At 43.2% G+C, this 26,769-nt stretch overlaps 1 protein-coding gene across 2 annotated transcripts in view; it reads left to right on the top strand.

Moving 5' to 3' along the window:
* The first annotated feature begins 8,958 nt into the window (after positions 1 to 8,958).
* Positions 8,959 to 26,769, top strand: part of LOC112069983 (R-spondin-1) — a 33,972-nt gene continuing 16,161 nt past the window's right edge. Inside the window, exons 1-4 of one of the 2 annotated variants that reach the window (XM_024137384.2) lie at positions 8,959 to 9,042; positions 9,319 to 9,435; positions 20,212 to 20,946; positions 22,828 to 23,019. In XM_024137384.2, the coding sequence (XP_023993152.1) occupies positions 20,847 to 20,946; positions 22,828 to 23,019 (292 nt within the window). In that variant the 5' untranslated portion in view covers positions 8,959 to 9,042; positions 9,319 to 9,435; positions 20,212 to 20,846. Of the gene's footprint in view, positions 9,043 to 9,318; positions 9,436 to 20,208; positions 20,947 to 22,827; positions 23,020 to 26,769 lie in introns of both variants that reach the window. The other variant, XM_024137383.2, reaches the window with a different exon arrangement.

The raw sequence follows: 26,769 nt of genomic DNA, 5'->3' as shown, positions 1-26,769 counted from the left end.
GCCAATTCCGGGCTGTGTCCGACCACCCACCGGAGGGTCGAGCGGCTGGTGAACAGCTGTTCCACCTTAGACAGGAAACGAGGAGCGCGCAGGACTTCGCGCTGGAGTTTCGACCCTGGCAGCTGGAGCGGGGTGGAACGACAGGGCCTGATGGATGACTACCGGTGTAGCCTCCGGGAGAACGTCCGCAGTGAGCTAATCCGACTGGACAACCTGCTAGCTGCTCGCGGGCGTCCAGAGCGGGTCCTGTTTGTTCCACCCCCCAGCACTCCCACTCCAACACCCATGGAGTTAGGGGGTGCTGCATCTAGGGGAACCGGAGGAGGAGTCTCCTCATGCACCAGTTGTGGTCGGGGAGGGCACACTGCCGATCGGCGCTGGAGGAGCTCGTCTGGGAGTCGAGAGGGCAGGCAGAGCACTGCTCGGACACCCCAGGTGAGTCAGCACCAGACTCACCCAGAGCTCCCTGTTGGTGATATGTTTGTACAAATCTATTTTCCTGAGTTTTCCCCCTCTTCCCAGCATAGGGCGCTAGTCGATTCAGGTGCAGCTGGGAGTTTTATGGACCGCGGGTTCACTCATAGGTTAGGGATTCCGTTGGTGCAGTTAGGCCAACCCTTCCCCATGCACTCCCTAGATAGTCGACCGTTAGGGTCAGGGCTGGTCAGGGAGGCCACAGTTCCACTGGACATGGTAACGCAGGGGGGTCATAAGGAGCTGATTAGTCACTTCCTCATTGATTCTCCTGCGTTTCCAGTGGTGCTGGGGGTCCCCTGGTTGGCTATTTACAATCCTAAGATTTCATGGAAACGGGGCTCTAAAGGGGTGGTTAGAGGAGTGTTCAGGTAGGTGCATAGGAGTTTCCATCGGTGCAACGACGGTGGAGAGTCCAGACCAGGTTTCCACTGTGCGCATTCCCTCAGAATATGCCGATTTGGCTATCGCTTTCTGTAAAAAGAGGGCGATCCAATTACCACCTCATCGGCGAGGGGATTGTGCAATAAACCTCCAGCTAAACGCAGCACTTCCCAGGAGTCACGTGTACCCGCTGTTACAGGAGGAGACAGTGGCTATGGAGACATATGTCACTGAATCTATGGGACAGGGTTACATTGGGCCCTCCACGTCACCCGTCTCCTCGAGTTTCTTTTTTGTGAAGAAGGAGGGAGGTCTGCGTCCGTGCATTGATTATAGATGTCTAAATTCCATCACAGTGGGGTTTAGTTACCCGCTACCTCTCAACGCTATGGCGGTGGAATCATTTCATGGAGCACGCTTTTTCACAAAACTTGATCTCAGGAGCGCGTATAACTTGGTGRGTATCCGGGAGGGAGATGAGTGGAAGACCATCTCTCCCGTACCAGATCTGGCCATTATGACTACCGTGTCATGCCGTATGGGTTGAAGAATGTTCCAGCCGTCTTTCCATCCTTCGTAGACGAGATTCTCAGGGACCTGCATGGGCAGGGTGTGGTGGTTAATATCGATGACATTCTGATTTATTCCACCACACGCGCCGCGCATGTGTCTCTGGTGCGCAGGGTACTTGGGCGACTGTTGGAGCATGACCTGTACGTCAAGGCTGAGAAATGTGTGTTCTCCAAACAAGCCGTCTCTTTCCTGGGGTATCGCATTTCCACATCTGGGGTGGTGATGGAGTGTGACCGCYTTGCAGCCGTGCGTAATTGGCCGACTCCGACCACGGTAAAGAATGTGCAGCGGTTCTTAGGGTTTGCCAATTACTACCGGAGGTTTATCCAGGGTTTTGGCCAGGTGGCTGCTCCCATTACCGCACTGCTGAAGGGGGGACCGGTGCGTTTGTGGTGGTCAGCAGAGGCGGGAAGAGCGTTTAGTCGTCTGAAGGCGCTGTTTACCGATGCTCCCGTATTGGCGCATCCGGACCCCTCTTTGGCATTCATGGTGGAGGTGAACGCGTCCGAGGCTGGGATTGGAGCCGTGCTATCACAGCGCTCGGGCACACCACCGAAGCTTCGCCCCTGCGCTTTTCCCCCCCCGAGGAAGCTCAGTCCGGCGGAGCGAAACTATGACGTGGGGTACCGGGAGTTGCTGGCTGTGGTAAAAGCTCTGAAGGTGTGGAGACATTGGCTTGAGGGGGCTAAACACCCTTTTCTCATCTGGACTGACCACCGTAATCTGGAGTACATCCGGGCAGCGAGTAGACTGAATCCTCGCCAGGCAAGGTGGGCCATGTTTTTCACCAGATTTCGGTTCACCATCTCTTATAGACCAGGTTCCCTTAACACTAAGGCCGACGCGCTGTCCCGTCTCTATGAGACCGAGGAGCGGTCAACCGATCCTACTCCCATACTTCCGGCCTCATGTCTGGTGGCACGGGTGGTATGGGAGGTGGACGCGGACATCGAGCGGGCGTCACGGTTAGAACCCACGCCACCACAGTGTCCAGCGGGCCGGAAGTACATGCTGCTTGGTGTTCGTGACAAATTGATCCGGTGGGCCCACACGCTACCCTCCTCGGGTCATCTGGGAATTGAGAGGACGGTGCGGGGTCTTAGGGGGAAGTACTGGTGGCCCACTTTAGCGAAGGACGTGAGGTTTTATGTCTCCTTCTGTTCGGTGTGCGCTCAGAGTAAGGATCCTAGACACCTGCCTAGAGGGAAGTTACAGCCCCTCCCCGTTCCACAACGGCCTTGGTCACATCTGTCGGTGGACTTCCTCACCGACCTTCTCCCCTCTCAGGGGAACACCACGATCCTGGTCGCTGTGGATCGGTTTTCGAAGTCCTGCCGTCTCCTCCCGTTGCCCGGTCTCCCTATGGCCCTGCAGACTGCGGAGGCCCTGTTAACCCACGTCTTCCGGCACTACAGGGTGCCTGAGCACATAGTTTATGATCGGGGTCCCCAGTTCACGTCCCAGGTTTGGAGGACGTTCATGGAGCGTCTGGGGTCTCGATCTGCCTGACCTCAGGTTTTCACCCCGAGAGAAATGGGCAGGTGGAGAGAGTGAACCAGGATGTGGGTAGGTTTCTGCGGTCGTATTGCCAGGACCGGCCAGGAGAATGGGCGAGGTACCRAAAAGGAGGTGGAGGTGGCCCAAAACTCCCTCCGCCACTCCTCCACGAACCTGTCGCCTTTCCAGTGCGTGTTGGGCTACCAGCCGGTCCTTGCACCGTGGCATCAGAGCCAGACCGAGGCTCCTGCGGTGGAGGAGTGGGTGCAGCGCTCAAAGGAGACCTGGAGAGCTATCCAGGAATCGCTAAAACAGGCTGGTGGGCAGAAGATGACCGGCTRTCGACCCGAAACCTGCCCCTCCGCCTGCCCTGCCGGAAGCTGGGGCCGCGGTGTGTGGGGCCATTTAAAGTCCTGAGGAGGATAAACGAGGTGTGTTATAAGTTACAGCTCCCCCTTATTACTGTATTTTTTTGGTGATTTTTGTTGTTGTTGAATTATACCCCCCTTTTTCTCCCCAATTTCGTGGTATCCAATTGTTAGTAGTTACTATCTTGTCTCATCGCTACAACTCCCGTATGGGCTCGGGAGAGACGAATGTCGAAAGCCATGCGTCCTCCGAAATACAACCCAACCGCACTGCTTCTTAACACAGCGCGCATCCAACCCGGAAGCCAGCCGCACCAATGTGTCGGAGGAAACACCGTGCACCTGGCGACCTTGGTTAGCGCGCCCGGCCCGCCACAGGAGTCGCTGATGCGCGATGAGACAAGGACATCCCTACCGGCCAAACCCTCCCTAACCCYGARGACGCTAGGCCAATTGTGCMTCGCCCCACGGACCTCCCGGTCGCGGCCGGCTGCGACAGAGCCTGGGCGCGAACCCAGAGTCTCTGGTGGCACAGCTAGCTAGCGCTAGTGCCCTAGACCACTGCGCCACCCGGGAGGCCCCCTTATTACCGTATTAACCCCTCGTTTCATGTGTCTCTCCTCAGGCCGGTGGTAGCTGGTCCCCTGCAGGAAGGTGAGGTGCCGGAGGTCCCTCTGCCCCCTCTGGACATTGAGGGGCCCCCGGCGTACACGGTACGTTCCATCCTGGACTCTAGACGCCGGGTGAGGGGCCTGCAGTACCTCGTGGATTGGGAGGGGTACGGTCCGGAGGAGAGGTGCCGGGGAGAGGTACCGGTGGAGGGCATCTTGGATCCATCACTGCTGAGTGATTTCCACCGGCTCCTCTCCCTGTTTTCCTTTTCTGTTAGTTTTGTCTTGATTGTTTTCACCTGTTACTTATTTGTTGTTAATTATTGGCCTATTTAAATGTCCAGGGCCCGCCTGCTTTTGTGCGGGCTTATTCTCACTGTCAGTGGTGAGATTGTTGTGCTTACGTATTTTGCTGTCTGTTATTTTCCCTGGTTTTGGYGACATACCTGTTTTGGGGTATTTTTGCCTGTTTGTTGGCTAGACCCAGCTTAATAAACATATAAGCATTGGAAGCATTGCTCTCTGCGCCTGACTCCACGCCCACCACTCCTAGCTATCCGTGACAATTAGGTTGTGTTTTGGTGATTATACTAATGTACTCATTATATTTCACAGTAAACTTGTATTTTGGATCAATGGTTGTGTGGTGAAAGATGTCTACAAACAAAATTAATGCACAATGAAAGGTTTTGAATGTAAGACTGGCTGTGTTACAAGTGTTACCAGTTTGGAGTTTTGTACTAAGAGTAAAACAATTCACCACATATTTGTGAAAATAGTACCAAAGCGATTTATAAACTGTAAGTTGTCTCACATATTGTGGTTTAAGCCCCAACAAAAAGGAGACTGGGAACCTCTCGCCCAAAATTCACAGTTTACAAGGATCACTGATCTGAAGAATCTCCAGGAATTGCTGTTTATGGCCCCCTGTTGGATTATGAGGAAATATAAACGGTTTTGAGATTGAGGTTAATTTAAAATACACTGAGTGTACAAAACATTAATACCTCCTATTTCCATGACATAGACTGACCAGGTGAATCCAGGCGAAATCTATGATCCCTTATTGATCTTACTTGTTAAATGTACTTCAATCAGTGTAGATGAAGGGGAGGAGACAGGTTAAAGAAGGATTTTTAAGCCTTGAGACAATTGAGACATGGATTGTGTGTGCCATTCAGAGGGTGAATGGGCAAGACAAAATATTTAAATGCCTTTGAACGTGGTATGGTAGTACTGTAAGTGCCAGGCGCATCGGTTTGTGTCAAGAACTGCAACGCTGCTGGGTTTTTCACGCTCAACAGTTTCCCATGTGTATCAAGAATGGTCCACCACCCAAAGGACATCCAGCCAACTTGAAACAACTGTGGGAAGCATTGGAGTCAACATGGGGGTGGGGGGGGCAACTCAATATTTGGAAGGTGTTCTTAATGTTTTCTACACAATGTATACTGTCAGTGCAGAAGCTTACTAAGCTTGTCATTTTGTCTATGCTTGTCATTTCTCTCTACTCTCACTCTCATTCTCTTATTCTATTTGCACAAATACTCTGGTTGATTTGATGGGTTTCTAAAAAAAAAAGGGTATCTAAACACTCTGCAACACTTAAGTAAGAGAAACAAGTGTGCTGACTGTTATTCATCACATGGAAAGGGAGAGCGAGAGCAAGAGAGAGATTGATGGAACTATGAGTTTCCTATTACTAAACAACACTTTAAGCATGATCATTCCATGTCATGCAAGATTGGTTTATATGAGGCCAGTTCTGGTGTAAATAATACATCATCTCTTTTAGTTGGATTGGTGGGCCAAAACTAATTAGAAAACTTTCCTGCTCCTTATTAGTGAATAGCACACACTCTCGACCTTGCCCCTCTGCAAAATGGAGAGGTGGTATGAAGGAAATATGTGGGGAGCGTTAAGAGATACACGAACGAAGTACACCATATTTAGTTTAAAAGGGCCCAGGGTTTTGGAGGTATATATAATATTTGCAACTTTTCTGTTGAAATTGTGTTTATTTTGCTCTCTGACTAGGTTAATTATTGTTCATGACAATAAGTGCAACATTTTGGGAACTCAATGGCTTATTCAATATTTGCTATGACTCCAGGACCACTCTGCCTACTGGCCCACACAGTATAGCCTACATTTAATAATGCCCCTTCTGTCACAGTTCTATAACCTTATGCAAAACAGGTGGTTTAAAATAAGTTATTGAACATTAGAAAAGGTAGTACTTTTAGACCATATTAGAAAGGGCAGATCATTTGAATTGTATTTTATTTATTTAACTAGGCAAGTCAGTTAAGAACAAATTCTTATTTACAATGACAGCCTACACCGACCAAACCCGGACGATGCTGGGCCAATTGTGCGTCACCCTGTGGGATTCCCAATCACAAATAGGCTACCAATTGAGACAAATGAACTAACCTTGCTCTTCGAAGTCATACTGTATGTCCTAGTCTTGCCCATGTAGCAGTTGCTTCCATCCCTCCTTGCCTTTTTTTTCTACCTAAAGACAAAGACAGTTCATTTAAGATAATGATTGGCAATCAGTGGTGTAAAGTACTTATTTAAAAATACTTTAAAGTACTACTTAAGTCGTTTTTTGGGGTATCTGTACTTTACTATTTATATGTTTGACTACTTTTACTCCACTACATTCCTAAAGAAATAATGTACTTTTTACTCCATACATTTTCCCTGACACCCAAAAGTACTCCTTACATTTCGAATGCTTAGCAAGACAAGAAAATTGTCAAATTCACACACTTCTCAAGAGAACATCCCTGGTCATCCCTACTACCTCGGATCTGACAGACTCCCTAAACGTTGGATTGTGCCCTGGCTATCCATAAATGAAATAAAACAAGAATATCATGCCTTCTGGTTTGCTTAATATAAGGAATGTGAAGTGATTTATATATTTTTTTACTTTTGATACTTAAGTATATTTTGGCAATTACATGTACTTTGATACTTAAGTATATTTAAAACCAAATACTTTTATACTTTTACTCAAGTAGTATTTTACTGGGTGNTGTCAAAGGAGTGCAGTAATTCAGAGCCAATAGGAGATTCTGAACTTCATGACTTCCCCACTGAGATCTATCCTTAAGCGACCCCCTTTCTCAAGGATGACCCTAAGAAAATAGTCTGGGTACACAGAAATGTACCAAATGTCCCAAATTTTGTTTGCATCCCACACAGTAAGTAACTACAGAAGGGGACTGGAGCCCTCTTAAGCTGCAGTACTTAGCTTGTTGTGCATTGTAATAGAAAATCAACCATGACAGGGGCCTTGGGCTTATTTTGATTTTGGCAGGAATACCATCTGAATACCCCTTTAAAGAGGATGCTTTTGGTGATCTTTGAAGCTAAAAATGTGTCTCCCCAAACAGTTTCTTGAAGTTCACCTTTCAACACCCAGGTATCAAAATCATGTTGTCAAAAGTTATAATTTTCTTAAGAGCAGAGTGCATCATGAATCGATTCTGAAATCAGATACCATGATAGTCAAATCATATACAGACTGTTTGAGATGTCTGCCTCCAATTCACGGGCCATTTATAATCATAATTTCTAAATCTGAACCAAAAACAATAAAAGCAAAAACTGGTCCAATATGAGAGAATGCAGCCCAAGACATCTTTTGTCTCTTTGGACAAGGTTCATTAAAGCACAGTGAAGGGTCACCCATGATGATGAGAATTTACAACTGTTTGCTGTTTCTCATTTCCAGTACAATATATCCCCAACCCTGTGCCACAGACTCAAACATTTGTCTTCTCAAGAAATAACGGCCAGACAGCTGATATGGGATGCATCCCGATCAATCAACATTTTTCACTGTTTACTTGACATTTCTATTAAGTGTAAAATCCATAACACCTTTTACCTTTTGGAAAAATTTCATTTGGATGAATTTTCATTTATATTTCAGGCTTCAAGGAAAATTGGAACAGGGTTTTTGGGAAAAAGGAAACCAGAGCATTTTTATTCATTTGTAAACTAAGCCGTTAATCATTTAAATAACTTCCCTCGTACTCCCCTGGTCGATAATGGCGGGCTCAGGAATGAATAATAGTGGAATTTGAAAAGGGCTGTCAATTATTGCACGGAACAACAGTTTTCAGCTCTGGACAAGCAGAAAATTGGTGCTTTAGCAAAAGCCAAATTGTGCCCAGGTTTTATTTCTTGTCTGGTAATGACAAAAGCAATACATCTGTCTTTCAGTCACCCTAAGATATGACCATTATGTGATTCAAATGAATTAAAGACCTTTGTAGCACATCAATGAGGTGGTTAGGTTTGATGAACTATACTCATGTAATCAGTGATATMGTGGTGAAAAAAATYGGTGGGTAAGCGCTGATCTCCATTCGCGGTGAATAAAGTTTGTGAACAGTGTTTACGTGCATTTACCCTCCTCTACYCCATTCCACGTGATGCGTTAATGGTCCTGACAGCGGAGTAATCAAGTTCAATGGCGGACGAAGTGTAACAGAGATGGTTCAATAAACTACCCAAGTAACCTGAAGACCTGTGTTTGCTTCACCAGCTAATGCCTAATGCAAAGTAATCATGCAGACAACCTAGTCACATCGAAACCCACCTACATTTAATTTGTAGGAAAAAACATTTTATATTTTTATATTAAACAAACTTTTATATAAAACTAAGGCTTATATTCTCTAATCACTCTTCTCCACAATCTGAAACGATTTGAAATGCAAAAATAWTTTTTATAATTTAATRWAATTTTATAATAAATGGTGATGTCACAGGCAGCCCATATATAATGTAGCCTACCTGCCTGTTGGACATACTTGACAACTTGTTAGGCTTGGAGAGGCCTTTGAAAAAGTTATCCAAAATAAACACTTTTTTGTTGCAAGTTAACAAGATTTGTTGATATAAACAAACAGCACAACCCAACTGTGCTCCACCTCTGGTTTTTCGTCTCGCAGTCTGTGTGAGTTTGAGGGGTGGGGCCAACTCAACTTCATGCATGCGGAGACTCCTGCACTAGATGGGGTTGGATGCAAATACCCCAGGATTGTGAATMACTTGTCTGAGTTGGAAGGTTTCCGACGTTTAAAATTGGATTTATGTGGAAATTGCATCAAGTGAGTGATTTACTAGCACGATCCTTCTTATAAATAACTGCGCTGACTGAAAGAAATAGCAAAAGTTATACAAACATTTTTCAGCGGATTGCATTTGAAAGATTAGTTTCTCATTTTATTTGAAATGAGTTGCAGATTTTTTAATTTCCATAAATAATGCACACGGAGAGCCCAAATGTTTGATGGCAACATAAATTGCCAACTGATAAAATACAAAAAAGGGAACGATTTGTTTCTCTATAATGATCTAATATCTCTTTCTCATCTCATGTGAAGGGGTCATGTAGGAGGAGTTCTTTGAAACCAAACAAGTTACGAATTTCCCCTTATAAAAAAGGAAATTGAGACCCGACAACTCACTGGATCTCACCATAAGATGTTTGCAATGCACAGGTAGGTGGAATATTCCAAGCTGTTATTCTCCTGTGGATTCTGTATGACTGGAAACTGATAATGCATTTTGGAARAGTTTGGATCTCTGTAATTCTCGTTTTAGTAATATGGGGAATAAATTATATCAACATCTAAATTACTTATTTTTTAGGCTAGCCTATTAGCCTACTATGGCTTAATCAACTTTTAATGAATGACGAATAATAGGCCTACCTCTAATAAACAACCCTCATTTCATTGTCAAAATGAAAGTATTTTTGAAGTGTTATTATTKTTTTTATTTTTATTAGGTTTTTTCATTATTGAATGATTTTAGTATTCAACTTTTTAAATGTCAGTGACATTGAAATTGATCTTGTTTTATTTTGTGAAATGCAACATTATGGAATTTGCTGTTATTATGCAGAACCAGGTCAGTGTCAGGAAAAATAGTTTTTGTCTGAAAAATATATTACTGTCATTAACATTCAAAAATGCATGTCGGAAGAGGAATCATCTCATTTTCAGTAACCTGTGTGTATAAGGAACCCCATGATATTTAATAAAACATATTTATCTCACTTTTTCTGGGAAAAAAATCTGAAATTTGAGACATCCTAAATGCCTCCGTTTGTATCCATTAGGGGTGCCCTGATTGTATGAAGGCATGCTTTTTTTCCTGCTGGTCGCTTTTCAAGCATATTTAGGGAATAGAGTGTGCAGAAATTGAGCATTTATTTTGGCACTCCACATGTTGCAGCAGCAATTTAGCAGTTAATTAAAACAGCACTGGCTCCATTTATCTCTCCCTATCTCCCTCTCGCTCCCTCTCCTTCTCACTTGTTCTCGCTCTCTTTCTTTCTCTCCGTTTTTCTGTCTCTGTCTGTATCTGTCTGTCTCTGTCTGCTTCTCCACCAGTCTTACATTAACACTGACCACTTGAGTTCCGCTTCAAAAAGAGATTGATAGGCAGGAGGGAGACAGACAATTGGAGACCGAGATTATGGGAGAGAGATGCTGGAGTGGACTGGGGCAGGTGGGGATCTCCAATAGATTTTCCTTTCTCTTCAGAAGACCAATGTAGGCAGCTGTAAGTCAGCATGGTGTGCTAGCATGTGCGGCATGCGGACACACAGCGTGGCTAACRCTGACTGCTGGCGCCCTATAGACTATGGGTGCGTTTGAAAGAGCAGGGTGGTGCTGGGAACACAGAGGAATTCTCCTCCTTGTACAACTCAGTGGGAGAGATCAGACAAGGAGGTGGAGGAGGAAGGAAGGAGAGATCTACTGTACTGTACATAGCAGGCAGTCCTATAGTGTTGTAGTCTACATCTGTAGGACATTTTACCCAGCTTTCCCTGCACAGGAATTGATTACCCAAATGGGCTGTGGAGGCTCCTGAAGCATTCTAGTGGCAGAGCCAGGTGTTTTTCGGCACACGTGCACATGCAGATGCCCTGCATGGTGCTACTACTACCTGCTGCTTTAGATTAGAGAGTGTCAATGGTGCTGAGCAGTCTATGGGGCCTAGAACATGAAGGAGAGTGACTACTGATAACGCCTTCCTACCACCTATTTCCTCACTATCATTGCCTCTCTCCTTCTCTCTTCCTTTCGCTCTACTCTCACTCACTCACTCTCTCAATTAAATTAAATTCAAAGGGCTTTATTGGCATGGGAAACACATGTTTACATTGCCAAAGCAAGTGAAATAGATAAACAAAAGTGAAATAAACAATAAAAAACTAACTCTATACATTGCACTCATAATAGTTTACACTCATAACATTTCAAATGTCTTATTATGGCTATGTACAGTGTTATAACTATGTGCAAATAGTTAAATTACAAAAGGGAAAATAAATACATGTAAATATGGGTTGTATTTACAATGGTGTTTATTCTTCACTTGTTGCCCTTTTCTTGTGGTAACAGGTCACAAATCTTGCTGCTGTGATGGCACACTGTGGTATTTTATCAAAATTGAATTTGTTTTTTAATTCTTTGTGGGTCTGTGTAATCTGAAGGAAATACAGTGCCTTCGGAAAGTATTCAGACCACTTGACTTTTTCCAAATTTTGTTAGGTTACAGCCTTATTCTAAAATGTATGAAATTGTTGTGTCCCTCATCAATCTACACACAATACCCCATAATGACAAAGCAGAAATAGATTTTTAGAAATTGTTGCTAATTTATGAAAAATAAACATCTGAAATATCAAATGTACATAAATATTCCGACCCTTTACTCAGTACTTTGTTGAAGCATCTTTGGCAGCGATTACAGTCTTGAGTCTTCTTGGGTATGACGCTACAAGCTTGGCACACCAGCATTTGGGGAGTCTCTCCCATTCTTCTGAGCTATTTTCTAGGTCTCTCCAGAGATGTTCGATCAGGTTTAAGTCTGGGCTCTGGCTGAGCCACTCAAGGACATTCCGAGACATATCCCGAAGCCACTCCTGCGTTGCCTTGGCTGTGTGCTTAGGGTCATTGTCCTATTGAAAGATGAACCTTCACTCTAGTATGAGGTCCTGAGCGCTCTGGAGCAGGTTTTCATCAAGGATCTTTCTGTAATTTGCTCTGTTCATCTTTGCTCGATCGTGACTAGTCTCCCAGTCCCTGTCGCTGAAAAATATCCCCACAGCATGATACTGCCACCACCATGCTTCACCGTAGGGATGGTGCCAGATATCCTCCAGACAGTGGTGTAAAGTACCATTTAAAGATACTTTAAAGTACTACTTAAGTATTTTTTTGGTATCTTTACTTTATTCTACTTTTTTTTAAATTTTTGACAACTTTTACTTTTTAAAATAATGTACTTTTTACTCCATACATTTTCACTGACACCCCAAAGTACTTGTTACATTTGAATGCTTAGCAGGACAGGAAAATGGTCCAATTCACACGCTTATCAAGAGAAKATCCCTGGTCATCCCTACTACCTGATCTGGCAGATTTAACTAAACACAAATGCTTCGTTTGTAATTTATGTCTGAGTTTTGAAGTGTGCCCCTGGCTATCCGTAAATGAAAAGAAAGAAAAAAGAAAATCGTGCCGCCTGGTCTGCGTAATATAAGGAATTTGAAATAATTTATACTTTTACTTTCACTTTTGATACTTAAGAACATTTTATCAATTGCATTTACTTTTGATACTTAAATATATTTTAAACCAAATACTTTTAGACTTTTACTCAAGTAGTATTTTACTGGTTGACTTTCACTTTTACTAGAGTCATTTTCTATTAAGGTATTAAGGTTGACTTTCACTTTTACTTGAGTCATTTTCTATTAAGGTATTTTTACTTTTACTCAAGTGTGACAATTGGGTACTTTTTCCACCACTGCCTCCAGACGTGACACTTGGCATTCAGCCCAAAGACTTCAATCTTGGTTTCATCAGACCAGATCATCTTTTTTTCTCATGGTCTGAGAGTCTTTAGGTGCCTTTTGTCAAACTCCTAGCGGGCTGTCATGTGCCTTTTAGTGAGGATTGGCTTCAGCCTGGCCACTCTACCATAAAGGCCTGATTGGTGGAGTGTTGCAGAGATGGTTGTCCTTCTGGAAGGTTTTTCCCATCTCCACATAGGAACTCTGGAGCTCTGTCAGAGAGACCATCGGTTCATGGTCACCTCCCTGATCAAGGCCCTTCTCCCCCGATTGCTCAGTTTGACCGGGCAGCCAGCTCTAGGAAGAGTCTTGCAGGTTCCAAACTTCTTCCATTTAAAATTTATGGAGGCCACTGTGTCCTTGGTGACCTTCAATGCTGCAGAAATGTTTGGTACCAATCCCAAGATCTGTGCCTGGACACAATCCTGTCTCGAAGCTCTACGAACAATTCCTTAAACCTCATGGCTTTGTTTTTGCTCTGACATGCACTGTCAACTGTGGGACCTTATGTAGACAGGTGTGTGCCTTTCCAAATCATGTCCAATCAATTGAATTTACCACAGGTGGACTCCAAGTTGTAGAAACATCTCAAGGATGATCAATGGAAACAGGATGCACCTGAGCTCAATTTCGAGTCTCATAGTAAAGGGTCTGAATACTTATGTAAATAAAGAATTTCTGTTTTTTGTTTTTAATAAATTTGCTAATATTTCTAAAAACCTGTTTTTGTCATGTCATTATGGGGTATTGTGTGTAGATTGCTGAGGAAATTGTTTTAATTGAATACATTTTAGAGTAAAATGTGGTAAAAGTCAAGGGGTCTGAATACTTTCCGAAGGCACTATATGTGTCTCTAATATCGTCATACATTTGACAGGTTAGGAAGTGCAGCTCAGTTTCCACCTCATTTTGTGGGTAGGGTGCCTGTCTTCTCTTGAGTGCCAGGTCTGCCAATGGCAGCCTCTCTCAATAGCAAGGCTATGCTCACTGAGTCTGTACATAGTCAAAGCTTTCCTCAATTTTGGGTCAGTCACAGTGGTCAGCTATTCTGCCACTTTGTACTCTCTGTTTAGGGCCAAATAGCATTCCAGTTTGCTTTGCTTTTGGTCAATTCTTTCCAATGTGTCAAGTAATTATCATATACATTTTTTCATGGTCTAATTGTGTTGCTGTCCTGGGGCTCTGTGTTGTCTGTTTGTTTGTGAACAGAGCCTCAGTACCAGCTTGCTTAGGAGACACTTCTCTACGTTAATCTCTCTGTAGGTGATGGCTTTGTTATGGAAGGTTTGGGAATCGCTTCCTTTTAGGTGGTTGTAGAATTCAACAGCTCTTTTCTGAATTTTGATAATTAGCGGGTATTGGCCTAATTAATGGTGTGGTGTAGAAGGCCCTTCTTGCCTTGTGTTTCAGGTCGTTCACATGTTTGTGGAAGTTACCTGTGGTGCTGATGTTTAGATCGAGGTAGGTATCTTTTTTTGTGTGCTCTAGAGCAATGTTGTCTAGATTAAATTTATATTTGTGGTCGTGGCAACTGGACCTTTTTTGGAACACCATGTCTTACTGAGATTTACGGTCAGGGGCCAGGTCTGACAGAATCTGTGCAGAAGATCTAGGTGCTGCTGTAGGCCCTCCTTTGTTGGGGACAGAAGCACCAGATCATCAGCACCCCTCTCTGTTTATGCTGGACTGTTGTCTCGAGGCAGCTGGCCATCGTGTTTGTCTCCCCTATCATCGACCTGTGGGCGGGTTTGGCTAATGCGACGAGAGCTTACAGCCCGGAGGCAGAGATGGGAGTATAAGAAAATAAAAGTAAATCAAACATTGATGTACTGTATACCTGGGTGAAAGTGCACATAACTTTCCTGTTTCTTTGCTGCCTGCAGTTGTTGAACCAAATAATCTGGATCTGAATCGAAAGAAAAAGGCTCAGTTAAAAGCCCTTACGCTGGAGCCAATCTCTCCATTCGGTGCCCATGTGGCAGGCACCACCTAGCAGTAATTTCATTATCTTACAAAAACAGGAGGATAGGAGGTGTGTTGGAGTCCATAAGTAGCACCAGAGCAGGCTCTGTTTCCCTGTGCCTGTGTGGAAGCAGAGGAAGGCAAGGCAGCTTGTGGCGGTACTGGGGAGGATAGGGCATGGAATGTGGGAGTGGAACGAAACGTTTGTGTGTACTCTTACTTTATTCAGTGCTTTACCACCGGTTGTGTTTATGGCCTGTTTATTGCTCTGCTCTTTTTCATTGTCCCACTCACACTTGCTGGTGATTGCAATTGCTAGTGTTCTGAGTTTAAAGGCGCACTATGCAGAAATCTCTCTGCCATTTCCTGGTTGCTAAAATTCTAATAGTTCACCTAATTTCAGTTTATGTGACAAAACAAGCAAGTATAGTGTAGAGAATCATTGTACCATCTAAACCTCTGTGAAATATATTTTCCATAACCTAAAATATTGTATTTTCAGCCATCTAAAGTAAAAGATGCAAAAACTAAACTTAAGAACAGGAAGCATAGAAATGGCGCACATAGAATAGATCCACCGCTTCTTAGACTTGCTTTCAATGACAATGATAGCTAGAACTCATATTTCTATGTGAATTTGGTTGGATGGCCCAAAAAGTTACATATTGCAGCTTTAAAATAGCTAAATACGATAGAGAGCTAAAGACAGCTTTTTGAAATATTGCTGGATTTACGTGCAGTTTAGGGAGATTTTTATTTTTTGAAATTACATAGAAGTTGACAGTGGAGATGGCTGTTTTGGCTTCATGATTCTACAGTATAAGCAGTGCTTGATTTGGGCAGGAGCTCACTGGAATTTATTACCGGCACCTCTGAGTTCTTGCACCTGTTATAGAATAGTATTATTAGCTCAAAAGTATTGCTGAGTTCCTGCACCTAATTCAGTCCAAGTCAAGTACTGAGAATAAGTGTGTCTGATTTTAGGACCCCAAAATGTACAATGTTCTGGGAGTCACAATCAGAACATTGGTTTTGGCTAACCATAATAAATAGGACTATTTGAATGCACTTTTGGTCTCTTTAATGTTGTTGAATTAACTTAATTTACATTAGGGTATGCAGACAGTCCTGATTTTTGATTGGCTAGATGCAATAGAGTATGATYGTGTCACTCCATTATTGCTTTACTGAGCTCACATTTTCTTGTACTGCTCCTACCACATCAGCCAGTGAATTAGGCCTCTGTGAGATCTAAATTGCGTTATTTTGACAGGTTCATCGGTAGGCTAGGTTTCTGACTCTGAGCTCTGTGTAGTGGCACTTTCTCACTTTCAACAAATTCCCAGAGCGGGAGCTCCCTTTCACTGGAGCCTGCCTGATTTAATAATTGATTAATCAAAAGGACTTACAAAGCAGGGCAATTGAATCTCTTGACTATTTGATGAGGGAGTTCAGTTCCATTCAGATGAATGGAGCTGGCAGTGAAGAAGGGGACACAGTGCTTGTGTCTGTTTAATGGATGAGGGAACCGAGACAGAGCACATAGAAAACTGTCAAGAAGTGCCACTGTGACCCCAGAGCAGCTCAGTGAGATGTTCTTCATATCCAGAGGACAGGTCAGCTGTCATGTGGAAGGATGACACTTATGTTGTGAGTTTTGTGCCCATCTTGCTCTTGATCTGCCTTGCTTTCTTATCAATATTTTCAACTATTTTGTCTTTCTTCATCATATCGCTCTCGCTCGCTCTCTCACACACTACACTCTCTCTCTCTTCATCTCTCTCTCTCTTCTCTAGCCCCCCTTCTCTCTCTATCTGAGTAGTCCATAGCCACTTCTAGGCTTATCGCCACGCTGTAATATAAAGGTCCGATATGGATGGATGGGACAGAGTGGTAGGTGGTAAAGAGTCGTAGGCTGATTTTAGTGTGAAACAGTCTCTAGCACATCTCCTAAATGACTCAGCCCTTGTCTGGATGTGTTGTTCTAGGTTGTTCATTCCTCTGGTCCAGGGCATGTCCCCCTCGCTCTCAAAGCATRCTTCTCAATTAAAAAACCTTAGCGTTTTTGGCTCTTGACAGTAAATATAGGGGGAGTTGTTGAAGAAATGTGTCTAATATTCAACTCAAAAGGCAAATAAACCCTGGCAGCAACAGCGGAGAAAGCTGGGGTGCAGGTGCGTATGCGGGTGTTTTTGGAGATAAAGAAGTCCCACTCTTTATCCTTGTTAGGTTCTAATTCTCAGAGTAAGTATATTTCATATTCTCAGAACCCAAGATCCTCTTAAGCTGGTTAACTGAGATCTTTGACATGGCTTGGCAAGGCAGTCTCCCTAGAGGAGTATTTAGCGTGTCAAACTGTTTGTCCGTATGCATGTGGACCACAGTATGTGCGATAGGCTATATGCTGCTGTGGTGTATTAGTGTGTGTGCTTGTTGTAGTTCTGTTTCAGCTTCTTTACTTTGTGTGTTTTTCAAGTTTTATTAGTCATATGTACAGGATACACATGGTATACACCGTCCAACGAAGTGCTTACTTACAGGTTCTGTCACGTCCTGACCATAGAGAGCCCTTATTTTCTATGGTAGAGTATGTCAGGGCGTGACTGGGGGTTAGTCTAGTTTATTATTTCTGTGGGGTTCTAGTTTTGTTTTTCTATGTTGGTGATTGGTATGATTCCCAATTAGAGGCAGCTGGTAATCGTTGTCTCTAATTGGGGATCATATTTAAGTAGAATTTTTTCCACCTGTGTTCATGGGATATTGTTTTGAGTTAGTGCACATAGCACCTCTGTAGTCATGGTTCGTTGTTAGTTTATTGTTTTGTTTTGCTTTGCTAAGTTTCACTTTCTATTAAATTATGTGGAACTCAACATCCGCTGCGCCTTGGTTCGATATTTATTCTAGCGAACGTGACCGGTTCCTTCTCAACAATGCAACAACAATAATAAATAATAAAATATAAGAATATGAACATAAAGTAAATGGCTCAGTAGAATATAATAAATATTTTAGCATAAGTATAATACAGGAAGGCACAATTTATAGTCCAATATTTACACGTGTTTTGGTGAGCAAGTGTTTAAATTGTGCAGTATATAGCAATCATAATAAGAGTCTATTAGCAGCAGTTGTCTGTGTATGTGGCATGAATGTGTGTGTTTGTATGTGACTTCTTCACATACTAACTCGCCGCAACAGAGGGACCCAGACAGCGGCCCTTAATCTCAGAGACTCCCCTCAGAGAGACGCTTTTATTCAGCGTGATGGACTAGACCCCGTAATTAAATACTGTCCCTGCTCACATTAATATTGTTTTACAATAGCAAGACATTTTTACACAAATGGGCTCACTGGAAAGGGGCTGCCTGGTCGATCTCAGCCACACTGGCTATCAATCTGTATTCATTTTCTGCCGTGTAGTTAATGACACGTGGATGAATGCTTTGTTATTTTTCATTCCAGTCCTCCTTAGTTTATTACAGAGTTCACTGGATTACTCTGTGTTTTTGTAATTTATCTGGATTCCTTGCACAGCCACTTAAGTTTAGGGTCAGAATTGGAGGCTAAACTGCCTTGCGGGGTTGTGGCAGTAATGTAAGACAAGCATGGTAAGATCTAGCTGGGATTCTTGCAGGTTTGATACCGGCTTTCTTTAGGGACGCTATAGTACAGTTTAGGGACATTGTAGGTTATTGTAGGGACGTTATAGGTCCTTTTGGAATGTTAAAGGGTGTCTGCACTTCCTGATTTGGCCTCGTTTTAGATTTGGTTCATTAAGAAATGCTAGCGGCCATGACTGAATTCAAACGCGAGTTGGTTTCAGGGTGGGGATTGATGTGCATGTCTCGTGTTTGTTTGCAGGTGGGAAGAGAGAGCTAAATTATTTAGACAATTGGCTTCAGTCGGCTGGTGTGAAACTGTGGCAAAATTGGTTTGACTTTGGATAACCTATCTCCGAGGCTAGTTAGGGACCATCAATACATTACGCAATGTAAATGAGACAATATTTGCACACCTTTTTAGTTTTTTCATTAAATGCTTTCATTTTGTATATGAATTTCTACAATMTATAGTTGGTTTGGAAGTCATTGGAATTTGGAGCTATTGGAATTTTAACAAATTGTCCTATGTACATTTTGTAATTTACCCGATGGTCCCTAACTAGCCCCATAGGGATATCCAAAGTCAACCATGCAGCTAGCTGCCCCCAGTATTGATGATTACTTGTGTGCTGCCAGCTGTCGGTATGTGACCAGGATTGAAACAAATCCAACTTTCATTTATATTGTGATGCAGTCACGGCCACAAGTTAAAAAAAAAACAACAACTATGTTTTGGTCGAGACTGACTATGACCAAAATTATCCTATTTACACTTTGTAGTACATTTTGACAGTATAATACATGTTTCTGACTCATATCTATGCCACATAGGCTGTTTTCTAAATGAGAAGTTGTTTTTTTAGGGGAAGTTGCTCTTTAAGAACTCACCCAAATGTCTTTGTAGGCCTACTCTGTAAGCCACAATAAGTACAACAGCCAAATATGGCCTTGTTTTGCTGTTTCACCCTTGGGGTAGGAGACCCTGTTTGCACTGTTCCAGACAAGCTATGCCTTATGTCTTCCGTGTGCAAGAGCTGTAAATATAGCTTGACATTATCTGAGAAGATCTCTGCACCAATGTTACAAGGCTGTTCATTCCAAGTGTTTGTAGAAGGACTATTATGTGTTTTTTTATTCTTTTATTTTAAGAATGGAGCAAACATATTTTTCAAATCAACTCTCTTCTCCAAAGGCAACTGGAAGTGTAGCAAGCGACCCAAAACTATTTGTGGTATTTTGTTTCATTGTGCCATAGCTGCTAATAATTTGAATGAATCTGCATCGATTTCAAAGCTTGGAAATGACTGAGGTCCATTTAAATCTGGAAAGAAAGTGCATTATCTTATGCTTTGATTTCAGGTCAAAAGACAAATAGATGCTGATTGCCCTAAACAAGTATTTTACTTATCAGATGTAATACTGTGTACTTTGGAAATGTTTCAATACATTTTCCCTCAAAGTAGTTTAAAGAACGGAGGAATCAAGTTACTGTCTTTGAATTCCAGTACTTATCATTGGTTCACTGTTGGTTGACATGGTTGGAATTGATATAATTTCCGTTCTTGTTACAAAATCTTTTATCTGTTTCAGTCTTGGCCAAGAGGTGGATTTTCTCTTGACATGCTAACTTAATGGGTTGGTGTTTTAGAGCTCATCTCTCTCTCTCTGTCTGTCTCTGTCTGTCTCTGTCTGTCTCTGTCTCTGTCTGTCTGTCTGTCTGTCTGTCTGTCTGTCTGTCTGTCTGTCTGTCTGTCTGTCTGTCTGTCTGTCTGTCTGTCTGTCTGTCTGTCTGTCTGTCTGTCTCCTCACTCCTCTCTCTTCTCTCTCTCTCTCCCCAGCAGGTCCTGGCACAGACAGATGTGTTGTCACGCGTAGGAGTCCAGAACCTTTCTCCAGCTTCTATTAGCAGCCCCACTCCTCTCCCTCCCCCCACGCCTCCTCAGAGCATCTTTAATAAGACACATGCTCCGGGGCTCAGGCTCTCATTCACACCAAACGCTCCTTGGCGATCCTCCAACAGGCTGCCTGCTCCACTTCTAGCCCCGCCGAGTCTTCATGGGTTGAACCGACAGGAGTGCCACACTCTCCTCTCCTCCTTTTTCCACCTCTCCTCTCCTCTCATACTCCACGCATCGCTCCTCCATTACATCGTCAACCGACCCCCCCCCCAACACACACACACCACCGTTATGGCTTGTGCCCCGGGCATGTTTGGATTTGCAGCCGCAGCAGCATAATCCTCTACTGAAGGGAGTTGCGGACGCAGCAGCCGATAGTGAGAGACAGTGAGAGACAGAGAGAGAGTGAGTGAGAGACCCAGCGGACAGAAGCAGCGGAGGGAGGGAAGCAGCAGGGAGGAGCAGCAAAAGCAGCAGCGGCAGCAGAGTGATCCACCTGTCACAGAGTGGAAGGGGCCCCCCYCCTGATCCGTCTGCCTGCAGGGGGGACCCCGCGTGGCCGGTCAGCACCAGGGACTATGCAGCTGGGACTGGTGGCTCTGGCGATGGTCTATCTCGGATCCATGTGTCACAGCGACAGCGGCCTCAAGCTCTCAAAGGGACGGAGGCAGAGACGGAGTGAGTTACCAAATCTTCAAATCCCTTTCTCTCTTTCACTCTCACTCTTTCTCTGGTTTCCATGCAGCCTCTGAGAGCCACAGTGGTACATTTCTTATAAACATTTAACAGCCGCAGTAAAGATTACATGTTGTTTATTTTTCTTCATCTTCATTATTTGTTTTGCCAAGATGGATTATGGTAGCCTCAGTTGTCTTTGAGTGACCCTCTTTTCTTCCTCTTTTTATGATTATGCCTTTCTTGGTTTATGTTGAGCTTTTATGGGTATTAAGAATGTTTATAGTCGGGTTTTAGGCGGATTCACCCTGGGTTTTACGGCTAAAGCTTCAGCACCACAGTTCTCTCCATGTCTGCCTCTGAGGRACTGAGTGGAACAACTCTCTGACACTTCAGCTCATGGTTGTTGGACCATGTTGCGTTGTTTGGTTTTCAAGCAGTTTTATAAACACTTTTCTGACCTTATGCACCCACAAAGACAGAGCTTACTCTCAGCTTCAGTGTCTGCCCTCAGAGCGGGGTGAATCTCAGTGCAAGGCATTACCACTGGTTTTAATATAATGCCTTTTCCCTCAGAAGAGCTTTTAGAGGATACCAGCCTCTGCCCCTCTACACCCCCACCTCACAAAAACATCCAAGCAGTCAGGAGAGGTCAGAATTTTATTGAGCTTGGCTTTGGTAAATGGAGRTTGGCTTCGGCATGGCAATAGATGTCCAGAGGAAAGGCTAGAGGCTAATCAGATGGGTCTTGCTCGAATTTTTAAGTCTTTTCATTACACAATAAATATATATTTCCGATGCCCAAAGTGTGTTTTKCCATACCTTACGAGTTAGCAATGACCTATGAATCATGTGTCAATTATCATGTAAGAGCTTTATCCCAGGTGAACAGTGTTCCCCCTTGAATTTTGAAGCGATTTACCATGACTCAGGCATGGCGTATTTGATTTGCGGGGAGAACATTTTTAAAGCTTTTACCATCCCAACTTATCTCTGGGAGACAGGGATGGCAGATTGATTGCAGTGTGAGTGTGTATATTTAGATGCTGATACCACATAGGCCTATAAATCAACCGGGATGACCGCCATTTTGGCACCAAATGGCCCCTAGAAACAGGATGTGCATATTGACACGCTTTCTGAGCAATCATTTAAATTACTGGCTGCAGCAGAGCAGAGTGTCCGAGTTCTAGCCTTTTTGGAAGATGAYGGAATAGGGATATGAAGATATGAAGTATGATCGTGGGCTTATATGTGGATGAGAGCCAAATGCAGATGGGGTGCTTTGAGACAGAGTTTTGTGGCTCAGTAAAATTCTTAGATTGTTATATTCAGCTTCGTGGGCGGATGGTTAAAACACCAAAACATGTTCAGTTCTGTATAGAAGTGTTGGGAAGAAACTTAACGCATTTGTGCACATTTCCCTTTTTGGCCGGCATGTTCGTGTAATTGGCGAGATCCCGATGGCTGAGTCACTTTTAGTCGGCCCCAGGGGGGCCCCTGCTGTGTGATGGCATGATGTGGAATCGATCATCGCGGGATGTCAGTCCCAAACACCCGGGCTTCTCCAACTAAAATCTGTTTAGGATCTCCGGCGAGCAGTTTCAAGTAAACAGTGAGAAAACTGTTCAAACAAAGATGTTTGGCATGGCCCCTGGTTAGATTAGCTGCAACATGAACTACTGCCAGGTTTATGGCTATGTGGTGCAAAAATAGACAAGGGCCATGTCCTCACTGATACTGCCAGTGTTGAATCTAGTGTTTGTAGCCAACAGATAAACACTTCTCTTTATTCACTTTGTGGTAACTGGACCTTATATGCTGGTTTTTAATGACTGTTCTCTTTCTCCCTCTCCTTCTCTCTTTCCCCTCATCTTTCCACAGTTAGCACTGAGGGGCCACCATCTTGCTCAAATGGCTGTGAGCGATGTTCCGAATACAATGGCTGTATYAAATGTAAGCCCAAACTCTTCATTCTCCTGGAGCGCAACGACATCCGCCAGATAGGCGTGTGCCTCGCCTCGTGCCCACAGGGATACTTCGGCATGCGGACTCCCGATACCAACAGATGCATCCGTGAGTTTGGATTCTTGGACTTCGTTGTTCGTTTTTTAAATGCATTGTGTCATAAGTAGGGCGAGGAGTTTTCCGTGACTATGATGTGAACTGACCAGGAAAGCCCCAGTAAGAAGGTTTCCTATATTTGTATTGACATTTTTTCTGTGTTGGACAAAACAAACCACATCCAATAATATTCAAGTTATTCCACAGTACAACATGCATATCATCACAATGTGTCACCATAATGGTAAACACACAATGGGCACTAATGTGGTCCAGTGGTAAGTGAGGTGTAATTTCCACTTTGAACTGCTATGCCATGTGTGGAAGGAGCTGTCTTCACCACATGACCGCAGCCACAGCAATAACATGCAACACAACAACCCACTCATAAAGACTAGCAAACAGTATCTGTCAAGCTGGAGATGGGCCTTGAACTGAGACATGGCAGGAGAATTATTGTTCTGTTGCAGTAATGTTCAGACAGTTTAAAGGTAGACTCAGCGGTATGACATAGATGCAGAAAGTACACAGCAAAGTGGGGCAAATTCTGCAACAAGAACGTTGAATCGTGAGGCTCAACCTCAGCTGTTTTGGTGCCCTGGCTACCACGCTGTGAACAGCGTGAAGCGAACCCGTGCACATGCGCATATACAGTGTGTGACTGTGAGAACGAAGTCTTGCATCTCGCTCATCTCAATATCTGTGGTGCTGCTCGAGGTAATGTCATTTTGCTAAGTCTACCTTTAAAGACCAACTGAACCAAAAAATGACCTTCTAGTGTCAAAATTGACTACAAAGTGTAATCATAAAGTCAGTCTCGTTCAATACAGAGATTTGGAAGATGATTAAGGAAAAAATGTAAGTCATGGAGTTAAGGCGTAATTCCCATTGTAAATTTGGTTTGACTTTTGGATATCCCTATCAGTAAATTACACAATATACACTACCTACAACACCTACTCACTCAAAGGTTTTTCTTTATTTTTACTATTTTCTACATTGTAGAATAATAGTGAAGACATCAAAACTATGAAATAACACATATGTAATCATGCAGTAGCCACAAATGTGTTAAACAAATCAAAATATATTATATATTTGAGATTCTTCAAATTGCCACCCTCTGCCTTGATGACAGCTTCACACACTCTTGGCATTCTCTCAACCAGCTTCACCTGGAATGCTTTTCTTGAAGGAGTTCCCACATATGCTGAGCACTTGTTGGCTACTTTTCCTTCACTCTGCGTTCCGACTCATCCCAAACCATCTCAATTTGGTTGAGGTCGGGGGATTGTGGAGGCCAGGTCATCTGATGCAGCACTCCATCACTCTCCTTCTTGGTTAAATAACCCTTACACAGCCTGGYGGTGTGTTGGGTCATTGTCCTGTTGAAAAACAAATGATAGTCCCACTAGGGCCAAACCAGATGGGATGGCATATCGCTGCAGAATGCTGTGGTAGCCATGRTGGTTAAGTGTGCCTTGAATTCTAAATAAGTCACAGACAGTGTCACCAACAAAGCACCCCACACCATAACACCTCCTCCTCCATGCCTTACGGTGGGAAATACACATGCAGAGATCATCCGTTCACCCACACCTCGTCTCACAAAGACAAAAAAAATCACATTTGGACTCCAGACCAAAGGACAAATCTCCACCGGTCTAATGTCCATTGCTCATGTTTCTTGGCCCAAGCAAGTCTCTTCTTCTTATTGGTGTCCTTTAGTAGTGGTTTCTTTGCAGCAATTCGACCATGAAGGCCTGATTCACAGWCTCCTCTGAACAGTTGATGTTGAGATGTGTCTGTTACTTGAACTCTGAAGTATTTATTTGGGCTGCAATTTCTGAGGCTGGTAACTCTAATGAACTTACCCTCTGCAGCAGAGGTAACTCTGGGTCTTCCATTCCTGTGGCGGTCCTCATGAGAGCCAGTTTCATCATAGCGCTTGATGGTTTTTGAGACTGCATTTGAAGAAACTTTCAAAGTTATTGAAATTTTCCATATTGACTGACCTTCATGTCTTAAAGTAATGATGAGCTGTCGTTTGTCTTTGCTTATTTGAGCTGTTCTTGCCATAATAAAGACTTAGCCCTATTTGGTAAAAGACTATCTTCTGTATACACCCTCCCCTACCTTGTCACAACACAACTGATTGTGTCAAACGCATTAAGAAGGAAAGAAATTCCACAAATTCACTTTTAAGAAGGCACACCTGTTAATTGAAATGCATTCCAGGTGACTAACTCATGAAGCTGGTTGAGAGAATGCCAAGAGTGTGCAAAGCTGTTATCAAGGCAAAGGGTGGCTATTTGAAGGATCTCAAATATAAAATATATTTTGATTTGTTTAACACTGTTTTGGTTGCTACATGATGCCATGTGTGTTATTTGATAGTTTTGATGGCTTCACTATTATTCTACAATGTTCTGAAACTTTTGACCGGTAGTGTACATGGGACAATATTTGAACATTTCAATAGCTCCAAATGTCAATGACTTAAAAACCATTAAACTGATTATAAATTGTAGAAAGTCATATAGAAATATTGAAAGCATTTAATGAGAACTTAAACATGACATTTACATTGTGTAATTTATTGATGATCCCTAACTAGCCCGTGACATAGGCTATCCAGTCAAAACACTTTTTCAACGGTCGCACACCACCCGGCTGAAGCTAATTGGCAAAAGAAGTTGGCTAGCACTAGCTAGCCTAGGCTAATTCCAGACACAAGACCTGGTTAGACTGTTTCAAGTTGTCTAGAAGGGTGAGTGACTGTAACTGTGTACTGTTTTGGCAGAGTAAATGTACTAACACTTCCCACATGCAAACACACACCCACATTAAACCACACCCACAAGACAACTCTCATTTGGCTTCAGTCTAGGCAGCTGCATTTCTTAATGAGCAAACAAAAATACAGAGAACAAATCAGTAGGTCCGGCCCTCCTTTAAGGGGTGTGGGTTGAAATAGGGTGGAATAGGGTTGGTATACATGTGTACATGTTAATGTTTACAAAACTCCTCCATGTTGGTTCTGGTGGCGCAAACACCTTTTTTCTGAACCAGGGGTGCCAAGAGCCCAGCTCGTGGTCTGTTTTCTCTTACTTGTGGGTGGAAAACAGGAATGGAAGAAACTCACAAGAAAAACATTTCTAATGCACTGTTTGTCTGTTTTTTCAAGGATGTCTTTCTTTTTCTTTTTTTTTGTCTCGCGAGCCAGGGGTTCATGCCAGTTCACAGTCCCTATTCATTGAGTTTTACCATTTATGTATCAAAACATCCATCTTTTTAAAGTAAATTTATATTTTCTGGACACAACTGAATTATTCATTTGGCAAGTTCCCTTGTGAATCATACAACTCAACTTGCCTCTTCAAAGGTAAATTATATCTACTTCTTATTTTTTAGGAAAGTGCGTATGATGATAGGCAATTAGAGAGCAAGGCAGCTTGTAGTCATTATATTTTGTTACAGGTAGAACACYCAGGTTGTTTTGGTGTATGCAAGTTGTTTTGTTAGATAGGTTGTTGCAACATCATCTAATAGCAGATGTCTGTAATGTTTCATTTTTTTCTATTACAAACAAACTTCCTAACAGGTAAACTCATGATGCAACACAAATATGGAACTGAAATGGTTCAGGGATATTGCCCTTTAGTTTTTCTCCATCAGTCATAAGGTACATGTCTTTGAAAACAGAATCAAGTCATGTTCACTAGTCACCAAACTGAAGAAATCTGACCGAAAATGGGAGGG

This window comes from Salvelinus sp. IW2-2015, unplaced genomic scaffold (genome assembly GCF_002910315.2).
Source record: "Salvelinus sp. IW2-2015 unplaced genomic scaffold, ASM291031v2 Un_scaffold1185, whole genome shotgun sequence".
Classification (NCBI taxonomy): Eukaryota; Metazoa; Chordata; class Actinopteri; order Salmoniformes; family Salmonidae; genus Salvelinus; species Salvelinus sp. IW2-2015.
The sequence above is the reverse complement of the archived record's forward strand: the minus strand, read 5'-3'. Positions and strand labels throughout refer to the sequence as shown.